This window comes from Aquarana catesbeiana, linkage group LG01, assembly GCF_042186555.1.
Source record: "Aquarana catesbeiana isolate 2022-GZ linkage group LG01, ASM4218655v1, whole genome shotgun sequence".
Taxonomy (NCBI): domain Eukaryota; kingdom Metazoa; phylum Chordata; class Amphibia; order Anura; family Ranidae; genus Aquarana; species Aquarana catesbeiana.
The window spans coordinates 673,296,528-673,319,693 of record NC_133324.1 but is presented as its reverse complement, the minus strand read 5'-3'; the positions used below and the strand labels follow the sequence as shown (position 1 = coordinate 673,319,693).

General features: G+C 64.8%; 1 protein-coding gene across 2 annotated transcripts in view; it reads right to left on the bottom strand.

Moving 5' to 3' along the window:
- Nucleotides 1-3,776, bottom strand: part of AP1AR (adaptor related protein complex 1 associated regulatory protein) — a 91,971-nt gene extending 88,195 nt beyond the window's left edge. For both annotated transcript variants that reach the window (XM_073602533.1, XM_073602542.1), the window contains exon 1: nucleotides 3,554-3,776. In XM_073602533.1, the coding sequence (XP_073458634.1) occupies nucleotides 3,554-3,627 (74 nt within the window). In that variant the 5' untranslated portion in view covers nucleotides 3,628-3,776. The remainder of the gene's footprint in view (nucleotides 1-3,553) is intronic.
- Between the last annotated feature and the right edge of the window lie 19,390 nt (nucleotides 3,777-23,166).

Below are 23,166 nucleotides of genomic sequence, written 5' to 3'. Positions count from 1 at the left end.
GCTGAAACTTCATGTCTTATACCAATCAACACAATAGAGTCTATCACAGCGGCGCTCAGCCAGAGAAAACTATTCCCTCAATGAATACAAAGCTTCCTCTGATTGGCTGAGTCAGAGGTTGTGACATCATCAGCCCACCTCTCTGACTCAGGCAATCAGACGAAGCTTTGTATTCATTGATAGATTACATTGCTTTCTCTGAATGGCTGAGCGCCGCTGTGATAGACTTTACTTGTGTTCTGGGTATAAGACGGGAAGTCTCGGCTCCAACCCAAGACAGTGCGGTATGCTGTATGTAGCCTCAGCCGCATCCAGCAGCCTCACATGTTAGTGAGGCACATAGTTAGTTTGGGCCAAGCTGGCCCAAACTACGTAAAGTCTAACAAAAGCTGGAGTTCAGTTTTAAAGTGGTTGTAAACCCACTTTTTGGACTTCTACCTATAGGTAGTGGAAATATCTCCTAAACCTGCGCCGTTTAGGAGATATTTCACTTGTAGTCCGCCGCAAATTCCAACGGCGCATGCACGGGGAAGAAACAAAACTAAGTGTCGTTTTTTCCCTAGCCTATGTCGTTAATCGCGGCTCCCGTGCGCATGCACGGGAGTGACATCACGCGGCTCCGGCGAATCGCAGAGCTGGAGTCCGCGGCCCGGAAGGAAGAGGGCCAGAAGATGGACACTGCCCACACAGGGGACATCGCTGGATTCTTTTGCAGATTTTTTTTGGATTCTTTTGCAGATTCTTTTGTCACAATGGGCTAGTATGCTATACATACTAGCTCATTATGTTTTTCATTTGCAGGCTGCAGCAGAGAGCAAAAGAGGAAGTAAAACCCATCAGGGTTTACTTCCTCTTTAAGAGGGCATTTCAGCCTCTCCATTCCCTCCAATCAGCTATCAGATTTCACGGAGCTCTGTACTCTAGCTCTGCAGTGTATGATGCAAGATCCCCTGCTTTCTGCTGGTGAGGAAGGCTATATTAGACTCGGGTCACACTGCCGTGACTTGGGATCCAACTTGTGAGACCCCAAGTCCCATGACATGTGAAATCCCATGTTAGCCAATGAGAGCTGTCTTAATTAGCACTACTGAAGTTGCTCCGAAAAGGTTCCCGCACTACTTTGACACAACTTCAATGCCACAGAGTGTAAAAGTCCCATCAAAGTCCCATCAAAGTCTGACTTGAAAGTTACACTGAAAATCATGCGACTTTGGAGTCTGTTTAGTGTGAACCGAGCATTAAATGTGTTTTAGATGGTCGCAGATCGACAAGTACAACTTACGTAGGAGGATTTGTTTCATCCCTGTGAAGTCTAGTCACTTTATTGGGTATATAGAAGGGTTTACAACCACTTTAGGGATTTTTTCAAATCTTTTAAAATAAAATCATAAATATAGAATGGTTATACTGTAAGATAAAGTAGTCAAAGACAAAAGAGATCCAGCTGCTGGCTGTGCAATCTCTGTATTTAGGTGATCTATCAAGGTATTTTTCTTTATCAAGGTTCTGCTGTTTTTCTGTGACGTCACAAGTCACGGACACGGCTATAAAACATTTATACAGAGTAGCATTGTGTGCCTAGTTCTACTCTGCTCATAGTGCTTTTTCTCAAATTGTGAAGCTGTGAATGTCACATGCTTATGTAATGATGCTCTGCACAAGGTCAGACAGAAGAGATGTTGTTAATTCAGAGAAAGACAAGATCATGAGGATAAAAACCATTACACTGCTTACAGTTATGGCTATATCCAGGGGAGGGGAGTGAACAGGGGGTTTGAGTCAGAGGAAGAGCTTGCTCCTGTGATGGGGTGTGAACAGTAATGGCTGGAAGAGTCTTAGCAACATCCTAGCAACAAGGCAGCAGGGATGAGCTCAAACATGTTCGAATATGCCCCATGTATACATGTGGCTGCATGGTGGGGAAAGCCTCTGCCGCTTATGATTAGCTGTCCGCAGTGACAGCTTCCTGACAGGATAGCTGGTGTGGACTGGTTGTGTTCAAACAAGGTGAGATAGGGGGCACCATCCCTGGGAGTTTTCCAGTCAGGCTTCAGGAGGTACATACGTAGATGGCCTACACCTATAGAAAGGGAATTTATCCAACTTTAGTCAAAGCTGCACTGTATCTATAGACGTCCCTTCTCTGCATAGGCAGTTTTTTGGTAAAAGTAAACACTTTAAACAAAGATCTCTAAAGTTTGTGTTTGGAGCTACATGCACCACGGAATTTTTTACTTCAGAATCATAAAAAACTATATGCTGTACGGATCTGAACGCAGTGGCTTGTACACTGGTGTGCCCGAGCCTTAAAGGGGTTGTAAACCATTGAGGTTTTTCACCTCAACGCATTCTATGCATTAAGGTGAAAAACCTTCTATAGTGCAGCAGCCCCCCCCCCCCCCTTTTTTTACTTACCTGAACCCGATCATTCCATCGACAGGGAGGAGCACAGCAGCTCCAGCCTCTGTCTTCGGTCCGTCCTCATTGGCTAGGTTGATAGCAGCGCAGCCTTTGGCTCCTGCTGCTGTCAATCAAATCCAGTGACAAGGGAGTTGGGGGCGGGCCGAGTCCTGCTGTCTGTGTCAATAGACGCAGCAGGACTCAGGAAAGCGCGCCCGCACGAGTGCCCCCAGGGAGAGCTGTGCTCTGAGGGGGCACTCGAGAAGAGGAGGAGCCAGGAGCGCCGTGGGGGGGCAGAGGAGGAGGATCGGGGCCACTCTGTGCAAAACCCTTGCACAGAGGAGGGAAGTATAACATGTTTGATATTTAAAAAAAAAAAAAAACTTTACAACCCCTTTAAAAGTAGAGTGTCCCACATGAGTCCATGGGAGAGTCGGTGCAATAGACATGATATCATGGGACAGTCACATCGTCCCACTCCCCATCTCATCAATGCCAGACCATCAGCAATGGCATCCTGTCTCTGGACAGTACCCTACCTGAAATAAAATGGAAGACAGAATATGACTACAACTTACCAGACCATTTCATCACAAACCAACTGGAACCAAACCATATAGATCAGTACCTATGAAGTGATAGATGACTACAAACATCCAGGTTCCAACACAACCATTCATGGACACCACCATATGTATACATGGTATCCATGGACATATACCTTCACCAATCAGGAGAGGCCCACTGACCCCTACAGCGCAGGTGTCCTCTACATCCCTACAGCGCAGGTGTCCTCTACATCCCTACAGCGCAGGTGTCCTCTACATCCCTACAGCGCAGGTGTCCTCTACATCCCTACAGCGCAGGTGTCCTCTACATCCCTACAGCGCAGGTGACCTGATAAGGACTGAAGAGCTGACAATCATACAGCTCTCCAGCTGTGATGTGTATTAGGAGATGAGCCCCAGGTCACATGACTGAGCTTAGCTAGGAAGTTGTGTCCTGATTGGTGACCATGACATGACACCACAGTACCTGTCTTCCCTCCACCCGGAGCACACAGCACAATACACCCGGATACACCAATGCCGCAGCCCGGGCACTAAGATCCCGCCCACGGGCACTATGCCCGCACACCTGTCCCCACACTCACCCTCCTCCTGCTCTCTGTATCCGGCTGCTATTCCTACGGAGGAGGCTGCAGCACCGTGTCCAGCAGATCCCCATGGCATACTGACCCGGGAGCGCACACAGCAAGCCAGGGGACGCGCCTATGCGCGCTCTACTCCTCACAGGAGATCTTCCGTGTGCGCGCCCCCGTACACCAGCACTCCAGACTCAGGGTGGGGGCGGGGGGAAGTGATGTGTGTGGAAGAGGGAGTGGGTGGGGCTTCACCTCAGACTCAGGGGGGGACTAGAGAGATACGTGTGTCGTTTGCGGCGGTTGTACTAGGACATTCTCTCTTGACTCAGTACTGAGCTCACCTTGTACTGAGCTCAGAGGGAGGGGGCAGCTCTGCCCTGTACTGGGCTCAGAATGAGGGGGGCAACTCTGCCCTGTACTGGGCTCAGAGAGAGGGAGGCATCTCTGCGCTATACTGGGCTCAGAGGGATGGGGGGCATCTCTGCCCTGTACTGGGCTCAGAGGGATGGGGGGCAGCTCTGCCCTGTACTGGGCTCAGAGGGATGGGGGGCAGCTCTGCCCTGTACTGAGCTCAGAGGGATGGGGGGCAGCCCTGTGCTGGGCTTACAGGGAGGGGGCAGCCCTGTGCTGGGCTTACAGGGAGGGGGGAGCTCTGCCCTGTATTGGGCTCACAGGGAGGGGGGCAGCTCTGCCTTGTATTGGGCTCACAGGGAGGGGGGCAGCTCTGCCCTGTATTGGGCTCACAGGGAGGGGGCAGCTCTGCCCTGTACTGGGCTCACAGGGAGGGGGGGCAGCTCTGCCCTGTACTGGGCTCACAGGGAGGGGGGGCAGCTCTGCCCTGTACTGGGCTCACAGGGAGGGGGGGCAGCTCTGCCCTGTACTGGGCTCACAGGGAGGGGGGGCAGCTCTGCCCTGTACTGGGCTCACAGGGAGGGGGGGCAGCTCTGCCCTGTACTGGGCTCACAGGGAGGGGGGGCAGCTCTGCCCTGTACTGGGCTCACAGGGAGGGGGGCAGCTCTGCCCTGTACTGGGCTCAGAGGGAGGGGGGCAGCTCTGCCCTGTACTGGGCTCACAGGGAGGGGGGGCAGCTCTGCCCTGTACTGGGCTCACAGGGAGGGGGGGCAGCTCTGCCCTGTACTGGGCTCACAGGGAGGGGGGGCAGCTCTGCCCTGTACTGGGCTCACAGGGAGGGAGGGCAGCTCTGCCCTGTACTGGGCTCACAGGGAGGGGGGGCAGCTCTGCCCTGTACTGGGCTCACAGGGAGGGAGGGCAGCTCTGCCCTGTACTGGGCTCACAGGGAGGGGGGGCAGCTCTGCCCTGTACTGGGCTCACAGGGAGGGGGGGCAGCTCTGCCCTGTACTGGGCTCACAGGGAGGGGGGGCAGCTCTGCCCTGTACTGGGCTCACAGGGAGGGGGGCAGCTCTGCCCTGTATTGGGCTCACAGAGAGGGGGGCAGCTCTGCCCTGTATTGGGCTCACAGGGAGGGGGCAGCTCTGCCCTGTACTGGGCTCAGAGGGAGGGGGGGGCAGCTCTGCCCTGTACTGGGCTCACAGGGAGGGGGGGGCAGCTCTGCCCTGTACTGGGCTCACAGGGAGGGGGGGCAGCTCTTCCCTGGATTGGGCTCACAGGGAGGGGGGGCAGCTCTGCCCTGTACTGGGCTCACAGGGAGGGGGGGCAGCTCTGCCCTGTACTGGGCTCACAGGGAGGGGGGGCAGCTCTGCCCTGTACTGGGCTCACAGGGAGGGGGGGCAGCTCTGCCCTGTATTGGGCTCACAGGGAGGGGGCAGCTCTGCCCTGTACTGGGCTCAGAGGGAGGGGGGCAGCTCTGCCCTGTACTGGGCTCACAGGGAGGGGGGGCAGCTCTGCCCTGTACTGGGCTCACAGGGAGGGGGGGGCAGCTCTGCCCTGTACTGGGCTCACAGGGAGGGGGGGGCAGCTCTGCCCTGTACTGGGCTCACAGGGAGGGGGGGCAGCTCTTCCCTGGATTGGGCTCAGAAGGAGGGGGGCAGCTCTGCCCTGTACTGGGCTCAGAAGGAGGGGGGCAGCTCTGCCCTGTACTGGGCTCAGAAGGAGGGGGGCAGCTCTGCCCTGTACGGGGCTCAGAAGGAGGGGGGCAGCTCTGCCCTGTACTGGGCTCAGAGGGAGGGAGGCATCTCTGCGCTATACTGGGCTCAGAGGGATGGGGGGCATCTCTGCCCTGTACTGGGCTCAGAGGGATGGGAGGCAGCTCTGCCCTGTACTGAGCTCAGAGGGATGGGGGGCAGCCCTGTGCTGGGCTTACAGGGAGGGGGGAGCTCTGCCCTGTACTGGGCTCACAGGGAGGGGGGCAGCTCTGCCCTGTATTGGGCTCACAGGGAGAGGGGCAGCTCTGCCCTGTATTGGGCTCACAGGGAGGGGGGCAGCTCTGCCCTGTATTGGGCTCACAGGGAGGGGGGCAGCTCTGCCCTGTATTGGGCTCACAGGGAGGGGGCAGCTCTGCCCTGTACTGGGCTCAGAGGGAGGGGGGCAGCTCTGCCCTGTACTGGGCTCAAAGGGAGGGGGGGCAGCTCTGCCCTGTACTGGGCTCACAGGGAGGGGGGGCAGCTCTGCCCTGTACTGGGCTCACAGGGAGGGGGGGCAGCTCTGCCCTGTACTGGGCTCACAGGGAGGGGGGCAGCTCTGCCCTGTATTGGGCTCACAGAGAGGGGGGCAGCTCTGCCCTGTATTGGGCTCACAGGGAGGGGGCAGCTCTGCCCTGTATTGGGCTCACAGGGAGGGGGCAGCTCTGCCCTGTACTGGGCTCAGAGGGAGGGGGGCAGCTCTGCCCTGTACTGGGCTCACAGGGAGGGGGGGCAGCTCTGCCCTGTACTGGGCTCACAGGGAGGGGGGGCAGCTCTGCCCTGTACTGGGCTCACAGGGAGGGGGGGGCAGCTCTGCCCTGTACTGGGCTCACAGGGAGGGGGGGCAGCTCTGCCCTGTACTGGGCTCAGAGGGAGGGAGGCATCTCTGCGCTATACTGGGCTCAGAGGGATGGGGGGCATCTCTGCCCTGTACTGGGCTCAGAGGGATGGGAGGCAGCTCTGCCCTGTACTGAGCTCAGAGGGATGGGGGGCAGCCCTGTGCTGGGCTTACAGGGAGGGGGGAGCTCTGCCCTGTACTGGGCTCACAGGGAGGGGGGCAGCTCTGCCCTGTATTGGGCTCACAGGGAGAGGGGCAGCTCTGCCCTGTATTGGGCTCACAGGGAGGGGGGCAGCTCTGCCCTGTATTGGGCTCACAGGGAGGGGGGCAGCTCTGCCCTGTATTGGGCTCACAGGGAGGGGGGCAGCTCTGCCCTGTATTGGGCTCACAGGGAGGGGGCAGCTCTGCCCTGTACTGGGCTCAGAGGGAGGGGGGCAGCTCTGCCCTGTACTGGGCTCAAAGGGAGGGGGGGCAGCTCTGCCCTGTACTGGGCTCACAGGGAGGGGGGGCAGCTCTGCCCTGTACTGGGCTCACAGGGAGGGGGGGCAGCTCTGCCCTGTACTGGGTTCACAGGGAGGGGGGCAGCTCTGCCCTGTATTGGGCTCACAGAGAGGGGGGCAGCTCTGCCCTGTATTGGGCTCACAGGGAGGGGGCAGCTCTGCCCTGTATTGGGCTCACAGGGAGGGGGCAGCTCTGCCCTGTACTGGGCTCAGAGGGAGGGGGGCAGCTCTGCCCTGTACTGGGCTCACAGGGAGGGGGGGCAGCTCTGCCCTGTACTGGGCTCACAGGGAGGGGGGGCAGCTCTGCCCTGTACTGGGCTCACAGGGAGGGGGGGGCAGCTCTGCCCTGTACTGGGCTCACAGGGAGGGGGGGCAGCTCTGCCCTGTACTGGGCTCACAGGGAGGGGGGGGCAGCTCTGCCCTGTACTGGGCTCACAGGGAGGGGGGGCAGCTCTTCCCTGGATTGGGCTCAGAAGGAGGGGGGCAGCTCTGCCCTGTACTGGGCTCAGAAGGAGGGGGGCAGCTCTGCCCTGTACTGGGCTCAGAAGGAGGGGGCAGCTCTGCCCTGTACGGGGCTCAGAAGGAGGGGGGCAGCTCTGCCCTGTACTGGGCTCAGAGGGAGGGAGGCATCTCTGCGCTATACTGGGCTCAGAGGGATGGGGGACATCTCTGCCCTGTACTGGGCTCAGAGGGATGGGAGGCAGCTCTGCCCTGTACTGAGCTCAGAGGGATGGGGGGCAGCCCTGTGCTGGGCTTACAGGGAGGGGGGAGCTCTGCCCTGTACTGGGCTCACAGGGAGGGGGGCAGCTCTGCCCTGTATTGGGCTCACAGGGAGAGGGGCAGCTCTGCCCTGTATTGGGCTCACAGGGAGGGGGGCAGCTCTGCCCTGTATTGGGCTCACAGGGAGGGGGGCAGCTCTGCCCTGTATTGGGCTCACAGGGAGGGGGCAGCTCTGCCCTGTACTGGGCTCAGAGGGAGGGGGGCAGCTCTGCCCTGTACTGGGCTCACAGGGAGGGGGGGCAGCTCTGCCCTGTACTGGGCTCACAGGGAGGGGGGGCAGCTCTGCCCTGTACTGGGCTCACAGGGAGGGGGGGCAGCTCTGCCCTGTACTGGGCTCACAGGGAGGGGGGGCAGCTCTGCCCTGTACTGGGCTCACAGGGAGGGGGGGCAGCTCTGCCCTGTACTGGGCTCACAGGGAGGGGGGGCAGCTCTGCCCTGTACTGGGCTCACAGGGAGGGGGGGCAGCTCTGCCCTGTACTGGGCTCACAGGGAGGGGGGGGCAGCTCTGCCCTGTACTGGGCTCACAGGGAGGGGGGCAGCTCTGCCCTGTATTGGGCTCACAGAGAGGGGGGCAGCTCTGCCCTGTATTGGGCTCACAGGGAGGGGGCAGCTCTGCCCTGTACTGGGCTCAGAGGGAGGGGGGCAGCTCTGCCCTGTACTGGGCTCACAGGGAGGGGGGGCAGCTCTGCCCTGTACTGGGCTCACAGGGAGGGGGGGCAGCTCTGCCCTGTACTGGGCTCACAGGGAGGGGGGGCAGCTCTGCCCTGTACTGGGCTCACAGGGAGGGGGGGGCAGCTCTGCCCTGTACTGGGCTCACAGGGAGGGGGGGCAGCTCTTCCCTGGATTGGGCTCAGAAGGAGGGGGGCAGCTCTGCCCTGTACTGGGCTCAGAAGGAGGGGGGCAGCTCTGCCCTGTACTGGGCTCAGAAGGAGGGGGGCAGCTCTGCCCTGTACTGGGCTCAGAAGGAGGGGGGCAGCTCTGCCCTGTACGGGGCTCAGAAGGAGGGGGGCAGCTCTGCCCTGTACTGGGCTCAGAGGGAGGGAGGCATCTCTGCGCTATACTGGGCTCAGAGGGATGGGGGGCATCTCTGCCCTGTACTGGGCTCAGAGGGATGGGAGGCAGCTCTGCCCTGTACTGAGCTCAGAGGGATGGGGGGCAGCCCTGTGCTGGGCTTACAGGGAGGGGGGAGCTCTGCCCTGTACTGGGCTCACAGGGAGGGGGGCAGCTCTGCCCTGTATTGGGCTCACAGGGAGAGGGGCAGCTCTGCCCTGTATTGGGCTCACAGGGAGGGGGGCAGCTCTGCCCTGTATTGGGCTCACAGGGAGGGGGGCAGCTCTGCCCTGTATTGGGCTCACAGGGAGGGGGCAGCTCTGCCCTGTACTGGGCTCAGAGGGAGGGGGGCAGCTCTGCCCTGTACTGGGCTCACAGGGAGGGGGGCAGCTCTGCCCTGTACTGGGCTCACAGGGAGGGGGGGCAGCTCTGCCCTGTACTGGGCTCACAGGGAGGGGGGGCAGCTCTGCCCTGTACTGGGCTCACAGGGAGGGGGGGCAGCTCTGCCCTGTACTGGGCTCACAGGGAGGGGGGGCAGCTCTGCCCTGTATTGGGCTCACAGGGAGGGGGGGCAGCTCTGCCCTGTATTGGGCTCACAGAGAGGGGGGCAGCTCTGCCCTGTATTGGGCTCACAGGGAGGGGGCAGCTCTGCCCTGTACTGGGCTCAGAGGGAGGGGGGCAGCTCTGCCCTGTACTGGGCTCACAGGGAGGGGGGGCAGCTCTGCCCTGTACTGGGCTCACAGGGAGGGGGGGCAGCTCTGCCCTGTACTGGGCTCACAGGGAGGGGGGGCAGCTCTGCCCTGTACTGGGCTCACAGGGAGGGGGGGCAGCTCTTCCCTGGATTGGGCTCAGAAGGAGGGGGGCAGCTCTGCCCTGTACTGGGCTCAGAAGGAGGGGGGCAGCTCTGCCCTGTACTGGGCTCAGAAGGAGGGGGGCAGCTCTGCCCTGTACGGGGCTCAGAAGGAGGGGGGCAGCTCTGCCCTGTACTGAGCTCAGAAGGGGGGGGGGAAGCTCTGCCCTGTACTGGGCTCAGAGGGAGGGAGGCATCTCTGCGCTATACTGGGCTCAGAGGGATGGGGGGCATCTCTGCCCTGTACTGGGCTCAGAGGGATGGGAGGCAGCTCTGCCCTGTACTGAGCTCAGAGGGATGGGGGGCAGCCCTGTGCTGGGCTTACAGGGAGGGGGGAGCTCTGCCCTGTACTGGGCTCACAGGGAGGGGGGCAGCTCTGCCCTGTATTGGGCTCACAGGGAGGGGGGCAGCTCTGCCCTGTACGGGGCTCAGAAGGAGGGGGGCAGCTCTGCCCTGTACTGAGCTCAGAAGGGGGGGGGGGGGAAGCTCTGCCCTGTACTGGGCTCAGAGGGAGGGAGGCATCTCTGCGCTATACTGGGCTCAGAGGGATGGGGGGCATCTCTGCCCTGTACTGGGCTCAGAGGGATGGGAGGCAGCTCTGCCCTGTACTGAGCTCAGAGGGATGGGGGGCAGCCCTGTGCTGGGCTTACAGGGAGGGGGGAGCTCTGCCCTGTACTGGGCTCACAGGGAGGGGGGCAGCTCTGCCCTGTATTGGGCTCACAGGGAGGGGGGCAGCTCTGCCCTGTATTGGGCTCACAGGGAGGGGGGCAGCTCTGCCCTGTATTGGGCTCACAGGGAGGGGGGCAGCTCTGCCCTGTACTGGGCTCACAGGGAGGGGGGGCAGCTCTGCCCTGTACTGGGCTCACAGGGAGGGGGGCAGCTCTGCCCTGTACTGGGCTCACAGGGAGGGGGGGCAGCTCTGCCCTGTACTGGGCTCACAGGGAGGGGGGGCAGCTCTGCCCTGTATTGGGCTCACAGGGAGGGGGGCAGCTCTGCCTTGTATTGGGCTCACAGGGAGGGGGGCAGCTCTGCCCTGTATTGGGCTCACAGGGAGGGGGCAGCTCTGCCCTGTACTGGGCTCACAGGGAGGGGGGGGCAGCTCTGCCCTGTACTGGGCTCACAGGGAGGGGGGGCAGCTCTGCCCTGTACTGGGCTCACAGGGAGGGGGGGCAGCTCTGCCCTGTACTGGGCTCACAGGGAGGGGGGGCAGCTCTGCCCTGTACTGGGCTCACAGGGAGGGGGGGCAGCTCTGCCCTGTACTGGGCTCACAGGGAGGGGGGGCAGCTCTGCCCTGTACTGGGCTCAGAGGGAGGGGGGCAGCTCTGCCCTGTACTGGGCTCACAGGGAGGGGGGGCAGCTCTGCCCTGTACTGGGCTCACAGGGAGGGGGGGCAGCTCTGCCCTGTACTGGGCTCACAGGGAGGGGGGGCAGCTCTGCCCTGTACTGGGCTCACAGGGAGGGGGGGCAGCTCTGCCCTGTACTGGGCTCACAGGGAGGGGGGGCAGCTCTGCCCTGTACTGGGCTCACAGGGAGGGGGGGCAGCTCTGCCCTGTACTGGGCTCACAGGGAGGGGGGGCAGCTCTGCCCTGTACTGGGCTCACAGGGAGGGGGGGCAGCTCTGCCCTGTACTGGGCTCACAGGGAGGGGGGGGCAGCTCTGCCCTGTACTGGGCTCACAGGGAGGGGGGGCAGCTCTGCCCTGTATTGGGCTCACAGAGAGGGGGGCAGCTCTGCCCTGTATTGGGCTCACAGGGAGGGGGCAGCTCTGCCCTGTACTGGGCTCAGAGGGAGGGGGGCAGCTCTGCCCTGTACTGGGCTCACAGGGAGGGGGGGCAGCTCTGCCCTGTACTGGGCTCACAGGGAGGGGGGGGCAGCTCTGCCCTGTACTGGGCTCACAGGGAGGGGGGGGCAGCTCTGCCCTGTACTGGGCTCACAGGGAGGGGGGGCAGCTCTTCCCTGGATTGGGCTCAGAAGGAGGGGGGCAGCTCTGCCCTGTACTGGGCTCAGAAGGAGGGGGGCAGCTCTGCCCTGTACTGGGCTCAGAAGGAGGGGGGCAGCTCTGCCCTGTACTGGGCTCAGAGGGAGAAAGGCATCTCTGCGCTATACTGGGCTCAGAGGGATGGGGGGCATCTCTGCCCTGTACTGGGCTCAGAGGGATGGGAGGCAGCTCTGCCCTGTATTGAGCTCAGAGGGATGGGGGGCAGCCCTGTGCTGGGCTTACAGGGAGGGGGGAGCTCTGCCCTGTACTGGGCTCACAGGGAGGGGGGCAGCTCTGCCCTGTATTGGGCTCACAGGGAGAGGGGCAGCTCTGCCCTGTATTGGGCTCACAGGGAGGGGGGCAGCTCTGCCCTGTATTGGGCTCACAGGGAGGGGGGCAGCTCTGCCCTGTATTGGGCTCACAGGGAGGGGGCAGCTCTGCCCTGTATTGGGCTCACAGGGAGGGGGCAGCTCTGCCCTGTACTGGGCTCAGAGGGAGGGGGGCAGCTCTGCCCTGTACTGGGCTCACAGGGAGGGGGGGCAGCTCTGCCCTGTACTGGGCTCACAGGGAGGGGGGGCAGCTCTGCCCTGTACTGGGCTCACAGGGAGGGGGGGCAGCTCTGCCCTGTACTGGGCTCAAAGGGAGGGGGGGCAGCTCTGCCCTGTACTGGGCTCACAGGGAGGGGGGGCAGCTCTGCCCTGTACTGGGCTCACAGGGAGGGGGGGCAGCTCTGCCCTGTACTGGGCTCACAGGGAGGGGGGCAGCTCTGCCCTGTATTGGGCTCACAGAGAGGGGGGCAGCTCTGCCCTGTATTGGGCTCACAGGGAGGGGGCAGCTCTGCCCTGTACTGGGCTCAGAGGGAGGGGGGCAGCTCTGCCCTGTACTGGGCTCACAGGGAGGGGGGGCAGCTCTGCCCTGTACTGGGCTCACAGGGAGGGGGGGCAGCTCTGCCCTGTACTGGGCTCACAGGGAGGGGGGGGCAGCTCTGCCCTGTACTGGGCTCACAGGGAGGGGGGGGCAGCTCTGCCCTGTACTGGGCTCACAGGGAGGGGGGGCAGCTCTGCCCTGTACTGGGCTCACAGGGAGGGGGGGCAGCTCTGCCCTGTACTGGGCTCACAGGGAGGGGGGGCAGCTCTGCCCTGTACTGGGCTCACAGGGAGGGGGGGCAGCTCTGCCCTGTACTGGGCTCACAGGGAGGGGGGGCAGCTCTGCCCTGTACTGGGCTCACAGGGAGGGGGGGCAGCTCTGCCCTGTACTGGGCTCACAGGGAGGGGGGCAGCTCTGCCCTGTATTGGGCTCACAGAGAGGGGGGCAGCTCTGCCCTGTATTGGGCTCACAGGGAGGGGGCAGCTCTGCCCTGTACTGGGCTCACAGGGAGGGGGGGCAGCTCTGCCCTGTACTGGGCTCACAGGGAGGGGGGGCAGCTCTGCCCTGTACTGGGCTCACAGGGAGGGGGGGGCAGCTCTGCCCTGTACTGGGCTCACAGGGAGGGGGGGGCAGCTCTGCCCTGTACTGGGCTCACAGGGAGGGGGGGCAGCTCTGCCCTGTACTGGGCTCACAGGGAGGGGGGGGGCAGCTCTGCCCTGTACTGGGCTCACAGGGAGGGGGGGCAGCTCTTCCCTGGATTGGGCTCAGAAGGAGGGGGGCAGCTCTGCCCTGTACTGGGCTCAGAAGGAGGGGGGCAGCTCTGCCCTGTACTGGGCTCAGAAGGAGGGGGGCAGCTCTGCCCTGTACGGGGCTCAGAAGGAGGGGGGCAGCTCTGCCCTGTACTGGGCTCAGAGGGAGGGAGGCATCTCTGCGCTATACTGGGCTCAGAGGGATGGGGGGCATCTCTGCCCTGTACTGGGCTCAGAGGGATGGGAGGCAGCTCTGCCCTGTACTGAGCTCAGAGGGATGGGGGGCAGCCCTGTGCTGGGCTTACAGGGAGGGGGGAGCTCTGCCCTGTACTGGGCTCACAGGGAGGGGGGCAGCTCTGCCCTGTATTGGGCTCACAGGGAGAGGGGCAGCTCTGCCCTGTATTGGGCTCACAGGGAGGGGGGCAGCTCTGCCCTGTATTGGGCTCACAGGGAGGGGGGCAGCTCTGCCCTGTATTGGGCTCACAGGGAGGGGGCAGCTCTGCCCTGTACTGGGCTCAGAGGGAGGGGGGCAGCTCTGCCCTGTACTGGGCTCACAGGGAGGGGGGGCAGCTCTGCCCTGTACTGGGCTCACAGGGAGGGGGGGCAGCTCTGCCCTGTACTGGGCTCACAGGGAGGGGGGGCAGCTCTGCCCTGTACTGGGCTCACAGGGAGGGGGGGCAGCTCTGCCCTGTACTGGGCTCACAGGGAGGGGGGGCAGCTCTGCCCTGTACTGGGCTCACAGGGAGGGGGGGCAGCTCTGCCCTGTACTGGGCTCACAGGGAGGGGGGGCAGCTCTGCCCTGTACTGGGCTCACAGGGAGGGGGGCAGCTCTGCCCTGTATTGGGCTCACAGAGAGGGGGGCAGCTCTGCCCTGTATTGGGCTCACAGGGAGGGGGCAGCTCTGCCCTGTACTGGGCTCAGAGGGAGGGGGGCAGCTCTGCCCTGTACTGGGCTCACAGGGAGGGGGGGCAGCTCTGCCCTGTACTGGGCTCACAGGGAGGGGGGGCAGCTCTGCCCTGTACTGGGCTCACAGGGAGGGGGGGGCAGCTCTGCCCTGTACTGGGCTCACAGGGAGGGGGGGGCAGCTCTGCCCTGTACTGGGCTCACAGGGAGGGGGGGCAGCTCTTCCCTGGATTGGGCTCAGAAGGAGGGGGGCAGCTCTGCCCTGTACTGGGCTCAGAAGGAGGGGGGCAGCTCTGCCCTGTACTGGGCTCAGAAGGAGGGGGGCAGCTCTGCCCTGTACGGGGCTCAGAAGGAGGGGGGCAGCTCTGCCCTGTACTGAGCTCAGAAGGGGGGGGGGGGAAGCTCTGCCCTGTACTGGGCTCAGAGGGAGGGAGGCATCTCTGCGCTATACTGGGCTCAGAGGGATGGGGGGCATCTCTGCCCTGTACTGGGCTCAGAGGGATGGGAGGCAGCTCTGCCCTGTACTGAGCTCAGAGGGATGGGGGGCAGCCCTGTGCTGGGCTTACAGGGAGGGGGGAGCTCTGCCCTGTACTGGGCTCACAGGGAGGGGGGCAGCTCTGCCCTGTATTGGGCTCACAGGGAGGGGGGCAGCTCTGCCCTGTACGGGGCTCAGAAGGAGGGGGGCAGCTCTGCCCTGTACTGAGCTCAGAAGGGGGGGGGGGGGGAGCTCTGCCCTGTACTGGGCTCAGAGGGAGGGAGGCATCTCTGCGCTATACTGGGCTCAGAGGGATGGGGGGCATCTCTGCCCTGTACTGGGCTCAGAGGGATGGGAGGCAGCTCTGCCCTGTACTGAGCTCAGAGGGATGGGGGGCAGCCCTGTGCTGGGCTTACAGGGAGGGGGGAGCTCTGCCCTGTACTGGGCTCACAGGGAGGGGGGCAGCTCTGCCCTGTATTGGGCTCACAGGGAGGGGGGCAGCTCTGCCCTGTATTGGGCTCACAGGGAGGGGGGCAGCTCTGCCCTGTATTGGGCTCACAGGGAGGGGGGCAGCTCTGCCCTGTATTGGGCTCACAGGGAGGGGGGCAGCTCTGCCCTGTACTGGGCTCACAGGGAGGGGGGGGCAGCTCTGCCCTGTACTGGGCTCACAGGGAGGGGGGCAGCTCTGCCCTGTACTGGGCTCACAGGGAGGGGGGCAGCTCTGCCCTGTACTGGGCTCACAGGGAGGGGGGGCAGCTCTGCCCTGTACTGGGCTCACAGGGAGGGGGGGCAGCTCTGCCCTGTACTGGGCTCACAGGGAGGGGGGGGCAGCTCTGCCCTGTACTGGGCTCACAGGGAGGGGGGGCAGCTCTGCCCTGTACTGGGCTCACAGGGAGGGGGGCAGCTCTGCCCTGTATTGGGCTCACAGAGAGGGGGGCAGCTCTGCCCTGTATTGGGCTCACAGGGAGGGGGCAGCTCTGCCCTGTATTGGGCTCACAGGGAGGGGGCAGCTCTGCCCTGTACTGGGCTCAGAGGGAGGGGGGCAGCTCTGCCCTGTACTGGGCTCACAGGGAGGGGGGGCAGCTCTGCCCTGTACTGGGCTCACAGGGAGGGGGGGCAGCTCTGCCCTGTACTGGGCTCACAGGGAGGGGGGGCAGCTCTGCCCTGTACTGGGCTCACAGGGAGGGGGGGCAGCTCTGCCCTGTACTGGGCTCACAGGGAGGGGGGGCAGCTCTGCCCTGTACTGGGCTCACAGGGAGGGGGGGCAGCTCTGCCCTGTACTGGGCTCACAGGGATGGGGGGCAGCTCTGCCCTGTACTGGGCTCAGAGGGATGGGGGGCAGATCTGCCCTGTACTGAGCTCAGAGGGATGGGGGGGCAGCCCTGTGCTGGGCTTACAGGGAGGGGGCAGCCCTGTGCTGGGCTTACAGGGAGGGGGGAGCTCTGCCCTGTATTGGGCTCACAGGGAGGGGGGCAGCTCTGCCTTGTATTGGGCTCACAGGGAGGGGGGCAGCTCTGCCCTGTATTGGGCTCACAGGGAGGGGGCAGCTCTGCCCTGTACTGGGCTCACAGGGAGGGGGGGCAGCTCTGCCCTGTACTGGGCTCACAGGGAGGGGGGGGCAGCTCTGCCCTGTACTGGGCTCACAGGGAGGGGGGGCAGCTCTGCCCTGTACTGGGCTCACAGGGAGGGGGGGCAGCTCTGCCCTGTACTGGGCTCACAGGGAGGGGGGGCAGCTCTGCCCTGTACTGGGCTCACAGGGAGGGGGGGCAGCTCTGCCCTGTACTGGGCTCACAGGGAGGGGGGGCAGCTCTGCCCTGTACTGGGCTCACAGGGAGGGGGGGCAGCTCTGCCCTGTACTGGGCTCACAGGGAGGGGGGGCAGCTCTGCCCTGTACTGGGCTCACAGGGAGGGGGGGCAGCTCTGCCCTGTACTGGGCTCACAGGGAGGGGGGGCAGCTCTGCCCTGTACTGGGCTCACAGGGAGGGGGGCAGCTCTGCCCTGTATTGGGCTCACAGAGAGGGGGGCAGCTCTGCCCTGTATTGGGCTCACAGGGAGGGGGCAGCTCTGCCCTGTACTGGGCTCAGAGGGAGGGGGGCAGCTCTGCCCTGTACTGGGCTCACAGGGAGGGGGGGCAGCTCTGCCCTGTACTGGGCTCACAGGGAGGGGGGGGCAGCTCTGCCCTGTACTGGGCTCACAGGGAGGGGGGGGCAGCTCTGCCCTGTACTGGGCTCACAGGGAGGGGGGGCAGCTCTTCCCTGGATTGGGCTCAGAAGGAGGGGGGCAGCTCTGCCCTGTACTGGGCTCAGAAGGAGGGGGGCAGCTCTGCCCTGTACTGGGCTCAGAAGGAGGGGGGCAGCTCTGCCCTGTACGGGGCTCAGAAGGAGGGGGGCAGCTCTGCCCTGTACTGGGCTCAGAGGGAGGGAGGCATCTCTGCGCTATACTGGGCTCAGAGGGATGGGGGGCATCTCTGCCCTGTACTGGGCTCAGAGGGATGGGAGGCAGCTCTGCCCTGTACTGAGCTCAGAGGGATGGGGGGCAGCCCTGTGCTGGGCTTACAGGGAGGGGGGAGCTCTGCCCTGTACTGGGCTCACAGGGAGGGGGGCAGCTCTGCCCTGTATTGGGCTCACAGGGAGAGGGGCAGCTCTGCCCTGTATTGGGCTCACAGGGAGGGGGGCAGCTCTGCCCTGTATTGGGCTCACAGGGAGGGGGGCAGCTCTGCCCTGTATTGGGCTCACAGGGAGGGGGGCAGCTCTGCCCTGTATTGGGCTCACAGGGAGGGGGGCAGCTCTGCCCTGTATTGGGCTCACAGGGAGGGGGCAGCTCTGCCCTGTACTGGGCTCAGAGGGAGGGGGGCAGCTCTGCCCTGTACTGGGCTCAAAGGGAGGGGGGGCAGCTCTGCCCTGTACTGGGCTCACAGGGAGGGGGGGCAGCTCTGCCCTGTACTGGGCTCACAGGGAGGGGGGGCAGCTCTGCCCTGTACTGGGCTCACAGGGAGGGGGGCAGCTCTGCCCTGTATTGGGCTCACAGAGAGGGGGGCAGCTCTGCCCTGTATTGGGCTCACAGGGAGGGGGCAGCTCTGCCCTGTATTGGGCTCACAGGGAGGGGGCAGCTCTGCCCTGTACTGGGCTCAGAGGGAGGGGGGCAGCTCTGCCCTGTACTGGGCTCACAGGGAGGGGGGGCAGCTCTGCCCTGTACTGGGCTCACAGGGAGGGGGGGCAGCTCTGCCCTGTACTGGGCTCACAGGGAGGGGGGGGCAGCTCTGCCCTGTACTGGGCTCACAGGGAGGGGGGGCAGCTCTGCCCTGTACTGGGCTCACAGGGAGGGGGGGACAGCTCTGCCCTGTACTGGGCTCACAGGGAGGGGGGGCAGCTCTTCCCTGGATTGGGCTCAGAAGGAGGGGGGCAGCTCTGCCCTGTACTGGGCTCAGAAGGAGGGGGGCAGCTCTGCCCTGTACTGGGCTCAGAAGGAGGGGGGCAGCTCTGCCCTGTACGGGGCTCAGAAGGAGGGGGGCAGCTCTGTGCTGGGCTTACAGGGAGGGGGGAGCTCTGCCCTGTACTGGGCTCACAGGGAGGGGGGAGCTCTGCCCTGTACTGGGCTCACAGGGAGGGGGGCAGCTCTGCCCTGTATTGGGCTCACAGGGAGGGGGGCAGCTCTGCCCTGTACGGGGCTCAGAAGGAGGGGGGCAGCTCTGCCCTGTACTGAGCTCAGAAGGGGGGGGGGGGGGAAGCTCTGCCCTGTACTGGGCTCAGAGGGAGGGAGGCATCTCTGCGCTATACTGGGCTCAGAGGGATGGGGGGCATCTCTGCCCTGTACTGGGCTCAGAGGGATGGGAGGCAGCTCTGCCCTGTACTGAGCTCAGAGGGATGGGGGGCAGCCCTGTGCTGGGCTTACAGGGAGGGGGGAGCTCTGCCCTGTACTGGGCTCACATGGAGGGGGGCAGCTCTGCCCTGTATTGGGCTCACAGGGAGGGGGGCAGCTCTGCCCTGTATTGGGCTCACAGGGAGGGGGGCAGCTCTGCCCTGTATTGGGCTCACAGGGAGGGGGGCAGCTCTGCCCTGTATTGGGCTCACAGGGAGGGGGGCAGCTCTGCCCTGTACTGGGCTCAGAGGGAGGGGGGCAGCTCTGCCCTGTACTGGGCTCACAGGGAGGGGGGGCAGCTCTGCCCTGTACTGGGCTCACAGGGAGGGGGGCAGCTCTGCCCTGTACTGGGCTCACAGGGAGGGGGGGCAGCTCTGCCCTGTACTGGGCTCACAGGGAGGGGGGGCAGCTCTGCCCTGTATTGGGCTCACAGGGAGGGGGCAGCTCTGCCTTGTATTGGGCTCACAGGGAGGGGGGCAGCTCTGCCCTGTATTGGGCTCACAGGGAGGGGGGCAGCTCTGCCCTGTACTGGGCTCACAGGGAGGGGGGGCAGCTCTGCCCTGTACTGGGCTCACAGGGAGGGGGGGCAGCTCTGCCCTGTACTGGGCTCACAGGGAGGGGGGGCAGCTCTGCCCTGTACTGGGCTCACAGGGAGGGGGGGCAGCTCTGCCCTGTACTGGGCTCACAGGGAGGGGGGGCGGCTCTGCCCTGTACTGGGCTCACAGGGAGGGGGGGCAGCTCTGCCCTGTACTGGGCTCAGAGGGAGGGGGGCAGCTCTGCCCTGTACTGGGCTCACAGGGAGGGGGGGCAGCTCTGCCCTGTACTGGGCTCACAGGGAGGGGGGGCAGCTCTGCCCTGTACTGGGCTCACAGGGAGGGGGGGCAGCTCTGCCCTGTACTGGGCTCACAGGGAGGGGGGGCAGCTCTGCCCTGTACTGGGCTCACAGGGAGGGGGGGCAGCTCTGCCCTGTACTGGGCTCACAGGGAGGGGGGGCAGCTCTGCCCTGTACTGGGCTCACAGGGAGGGGGGGCAGCTCTGCCCTGTACTGGGCTCACAGGGAGGGGGGGCAGCTCTGCCCTGTACTGGGCTCACAGGGAGGGGGGGCAGCTCTGCCCTGTACTGGGCTCACAGGGAGGGGGGGCAGCTCTGCCCTGTACTGGGCTCACAGGGAGGGGGGCAGCTCTGCCCTGTATTGGGCTCACAGAGAGGGGGGCAGCTCTGCCCTGTATTGGGCTCACAGGGAGGGGGCAGCTCTGCCCTGTACTGGGCTCAGAGGGAGGGGGGCAGCTCTGCCCTGTACTGGGCTCACAGGGAGGGGGGGCAGCTCTGCCCTGTACTGGGCTCACAGGGAGGGGGGGGCAGCTCTGCCCTGTACTGGGCTCACAGGGAGGGGGGGGCAGCTCTGCCCTGTACTGGGCTCACAGGGAGGGGGGGCAGCTCTTCCCTGGATTGGGCTCAGAAGGAGGGGGGCAGCTCTGCCCTGTACTGGGCTCAGAAGGAGGGGGGCAGCTCTGCCCTGTACTGGGCTCAGAAGGAGGGGGGCAGCTCTGCCCTGTACGGGGCTCAGAAGGAGGGGGGCAGCTCTGCCCTGTACTGGGCTCAGAGGGAGGGAGGCATCTCTGCGCTATACTGGGCTCAGAGGGATGGGGGGCATCTCTGCCCTGTACTGGGCTCAGAGGGATGGGAGGCAGCTCTGCCCTGTACTGAGCTCAGAGGGATGGGGGGCAGCCCTGTGCTGGGCTTACAGGGAGGGGGGAGCTCTGCCCTGTACTGGGCTCACAGGGAGGGGGGCAGCTCTGCCCTGTATTGGGCTCACAGGGAGAGGGGCAGCTCTGCCCTGTATTGGGCTCACAGGGAGGGGGGCAGCTCTGCCCTGTATTGGGCTCACAGGGAGGGGGGCAGCTCTGCCCTGTATTGGGCTCACAGGGAGGGGGGCAGCTCTGCCCTGTATTGGGCTCACAGGGAGGGGGCAGCTCTGCCCTGTACTGGGCTCAGAGGGAGGGGGGCAGCTCTGCCCTGTACTGGGCTCAGAGGGAGGGGGGGCAGCTCTGCCCTGTACTGGGCTCACAGGGAGGGGGGGCAGCTCTGCCCTGTACTGGGCTCACAGGGAGGGGGGGCAGCTCTGCCCTGTACTGGGCTCACAGGGAGGGGGGGCAGCTCTGCCCTGTACTGGGCTCAAAGGGAGGGGGGGCAGCTCTGCCCTGTACTGGGCTCACAGGGAGGGGGGGCAGCTCTGCCCTGTACTGGGCTCACAGGGAGGGGGGGCAGCTCTGCCCTGTACTGGGCTCACAGGGAGGGGGGCAGCTCTGCCCTGTATTGGGCTCACAGAGAGGGGGGCAGCTCTGCCCTGTATTGGGCTCACAGGGAGGGGGCAGCTCTGCCCTGTACTGGGCTCAGAGGGAGGGGGGCAGCTCTGCCCTGTACTGGGCTCACAGGGAGGGGGGGCAGCTCTGCCCTGTACTGGGCTCACAGGGAGGGGGGGCAGCTCTGCCCTGTACTGGGCTCACAGGGAGGGGGGGCAGCTCTGCCCTGTACTGGGCTCACAGGGAGGGGGGGCAGCTCTGCCCTGTACTGGGCTCACAGGGAGGGGGGCAGCTCTGCCCTGTACTGGGCTCACAGGGAGGGGGGGCAGCTCTGCCCTGTACTGGGCTCACAGGGAGGGGGGGCAGCTCTGCCCTGTACTGGGCTCACAGGGAGGGGGGGCAGCTCTGCCCTGTACTGGGCTCACAGGGAGGGGGGGCAGCTCTGCCCTGTACTGGGCTCACAGGGAGGGGGGGCAGCTCTGCCCTGTACTGGGCTCACAGGGAGGGGGGGCAGCTCTGCCCTGTACTGGGCTCACAGGGAGGGGGGCAGCTCTGCCCTGTATTGGGCTCACAGAGAGGGGGGCAGCTCTGCCCTGTACTGGGCTCAGAGGGAGGGGGGCAGCTCTGCCCTGTACTGGGCTCAGAGGGAGGGGGGCAGCTCTGCCCTGTACTGGGCTCACAGGGAGGGGGGGCAGCTCTGCCCTGTACTGGGCTCACAGGGAGGGGGGGCAGCTCTGCCCTGTACTGGGCTCACAGGGAGGGGGGGGCAGCTCTGCCCTGTACTGGGCTCACAGGGAGGGGGGGCAGCTCTGCCCTGTACTGGGCTCACAGGGAGGGGGGGGCAGCTCTGCCCTGTACTGGGCTCACAGGGAGGGGGGGCAGCTCTGCCCTGTACTGGGCTCACAGGGAGGGGGGGCAGCTCTGCCCTGTACTGGGCTCACAGGGAGGGGGGGCAGCTCTGCCCTGTACTGGGCTCACAGGGAGGGGGGGCAGCTCTGCCCTGTACTGGGCTCACAGGGAGGGGGGGCAGCTCTGCCCTGTACTGGGCTCACAGGGAGGGGGGGGCAGCTCTGCCCTGTACTGGGCTCACAGGGAGGGGGGGCAGCTCTGCCCTGTACTGGGCTCACAGGGAGGGGGGGGCAGCTCTGCCCTGTACTGGGCTCACAGGGAGGGGGGGCAGCTCTGCCCTGTACTGGGCTCACAGGGAGGGGGGGCAGCTCTGCCCTGTACTGGGCTCACAGGGAGGGGGGGCAGCTCTGCCCTGTACTGGGCTCACAGGGAGGGGGGGCAGCTCTGCCCTGTACTGGGCTCACAGGGAGGGGGGGCAGCTCTGCCCTGTACTGGGCTCACAGAGAGGGGGGCAGCTCTGCCCTGTATTGGGCTCACAGGGAGGGGGCAGCTCTGCCCTGTACTGGGCTCAGAGGGAGGGGGGCAGCTCTGCCCTGTACTGGGCTCAGAGGGAGGGGGGCAGCTCTGCCCTGTACTGGGCTCACAGGGAGGGGGGGCAGCTCTGCCCTGTACTGGGCTCACAGGGAGGGGGGGCAGCTCTGCCCTGTACTGGGCTCACAGGGAGGGGGGGCAGCTCTGCCCTGTACTGGGCTCACAGGGAGGGGGGGGCAGCTCTGCCCTGTACTGGGCTCACAGGGAGGGGGGGCAGCTCTTCCCTGGATTGGGCTCAGAAGGAGGGGGGCAGCTCTGCCCTGTACTGGGCTCAGAAGGAGGGGGGCAGCTCTGCCCTGTACTGGGCTCAGAAGGAGGGGGGCAGCTCTGCCCTGTACTGGGCTCAGAAGGAGGGGGGCAGCTCTGCCCTGTACGGGGCTCAGAAGGAGGGGGGCAGCTCTGCCCTGTACTGAGCTCAGAAGGGGGGGGGGGGAAGCTCTGCCCTGTACTGGGCTCAGAGGGAGGGAGGCATCTCTGCGCTATACTGGGCTCAGAGGGATGGGGGGCATCTCTGCCCTGTACTGGGCTCAGAGGGATGGGAGGCAGCTCTGCCCTGTACTGAGCTCAGAGGGATGGGGGGCAGCCCTGTGCTGGGCTTACAGGGAGGGGGGAGCTCTGCCCTGTACTGGGCTCACAGGGAGGGGGGCAGCTCTGCCCTGTATTGGGCTCACAGGGAGGGGGGCAGCTCTGCCCTGTACGGGGCTCAGAAGGAGGGGGGCAGCTCTGCCCTGTACTGAGCTCAGAAGGGGGGGGGGGAAGCTCTGCCCTGTACTGGGCTCAGAGGGAGGGAGGCATCTCTGCGCTATACTGGGCTCAGAGGGATGGGGGGCATCTCTGCCCTGTACTGGGCTCAGAGGGATGGGAGGCAGCTCTGCCCTGTACTGAGCTCAGAGGGATGGGGGGCAGCCCTGTGCTGGGCTTACAGGGAGGGGG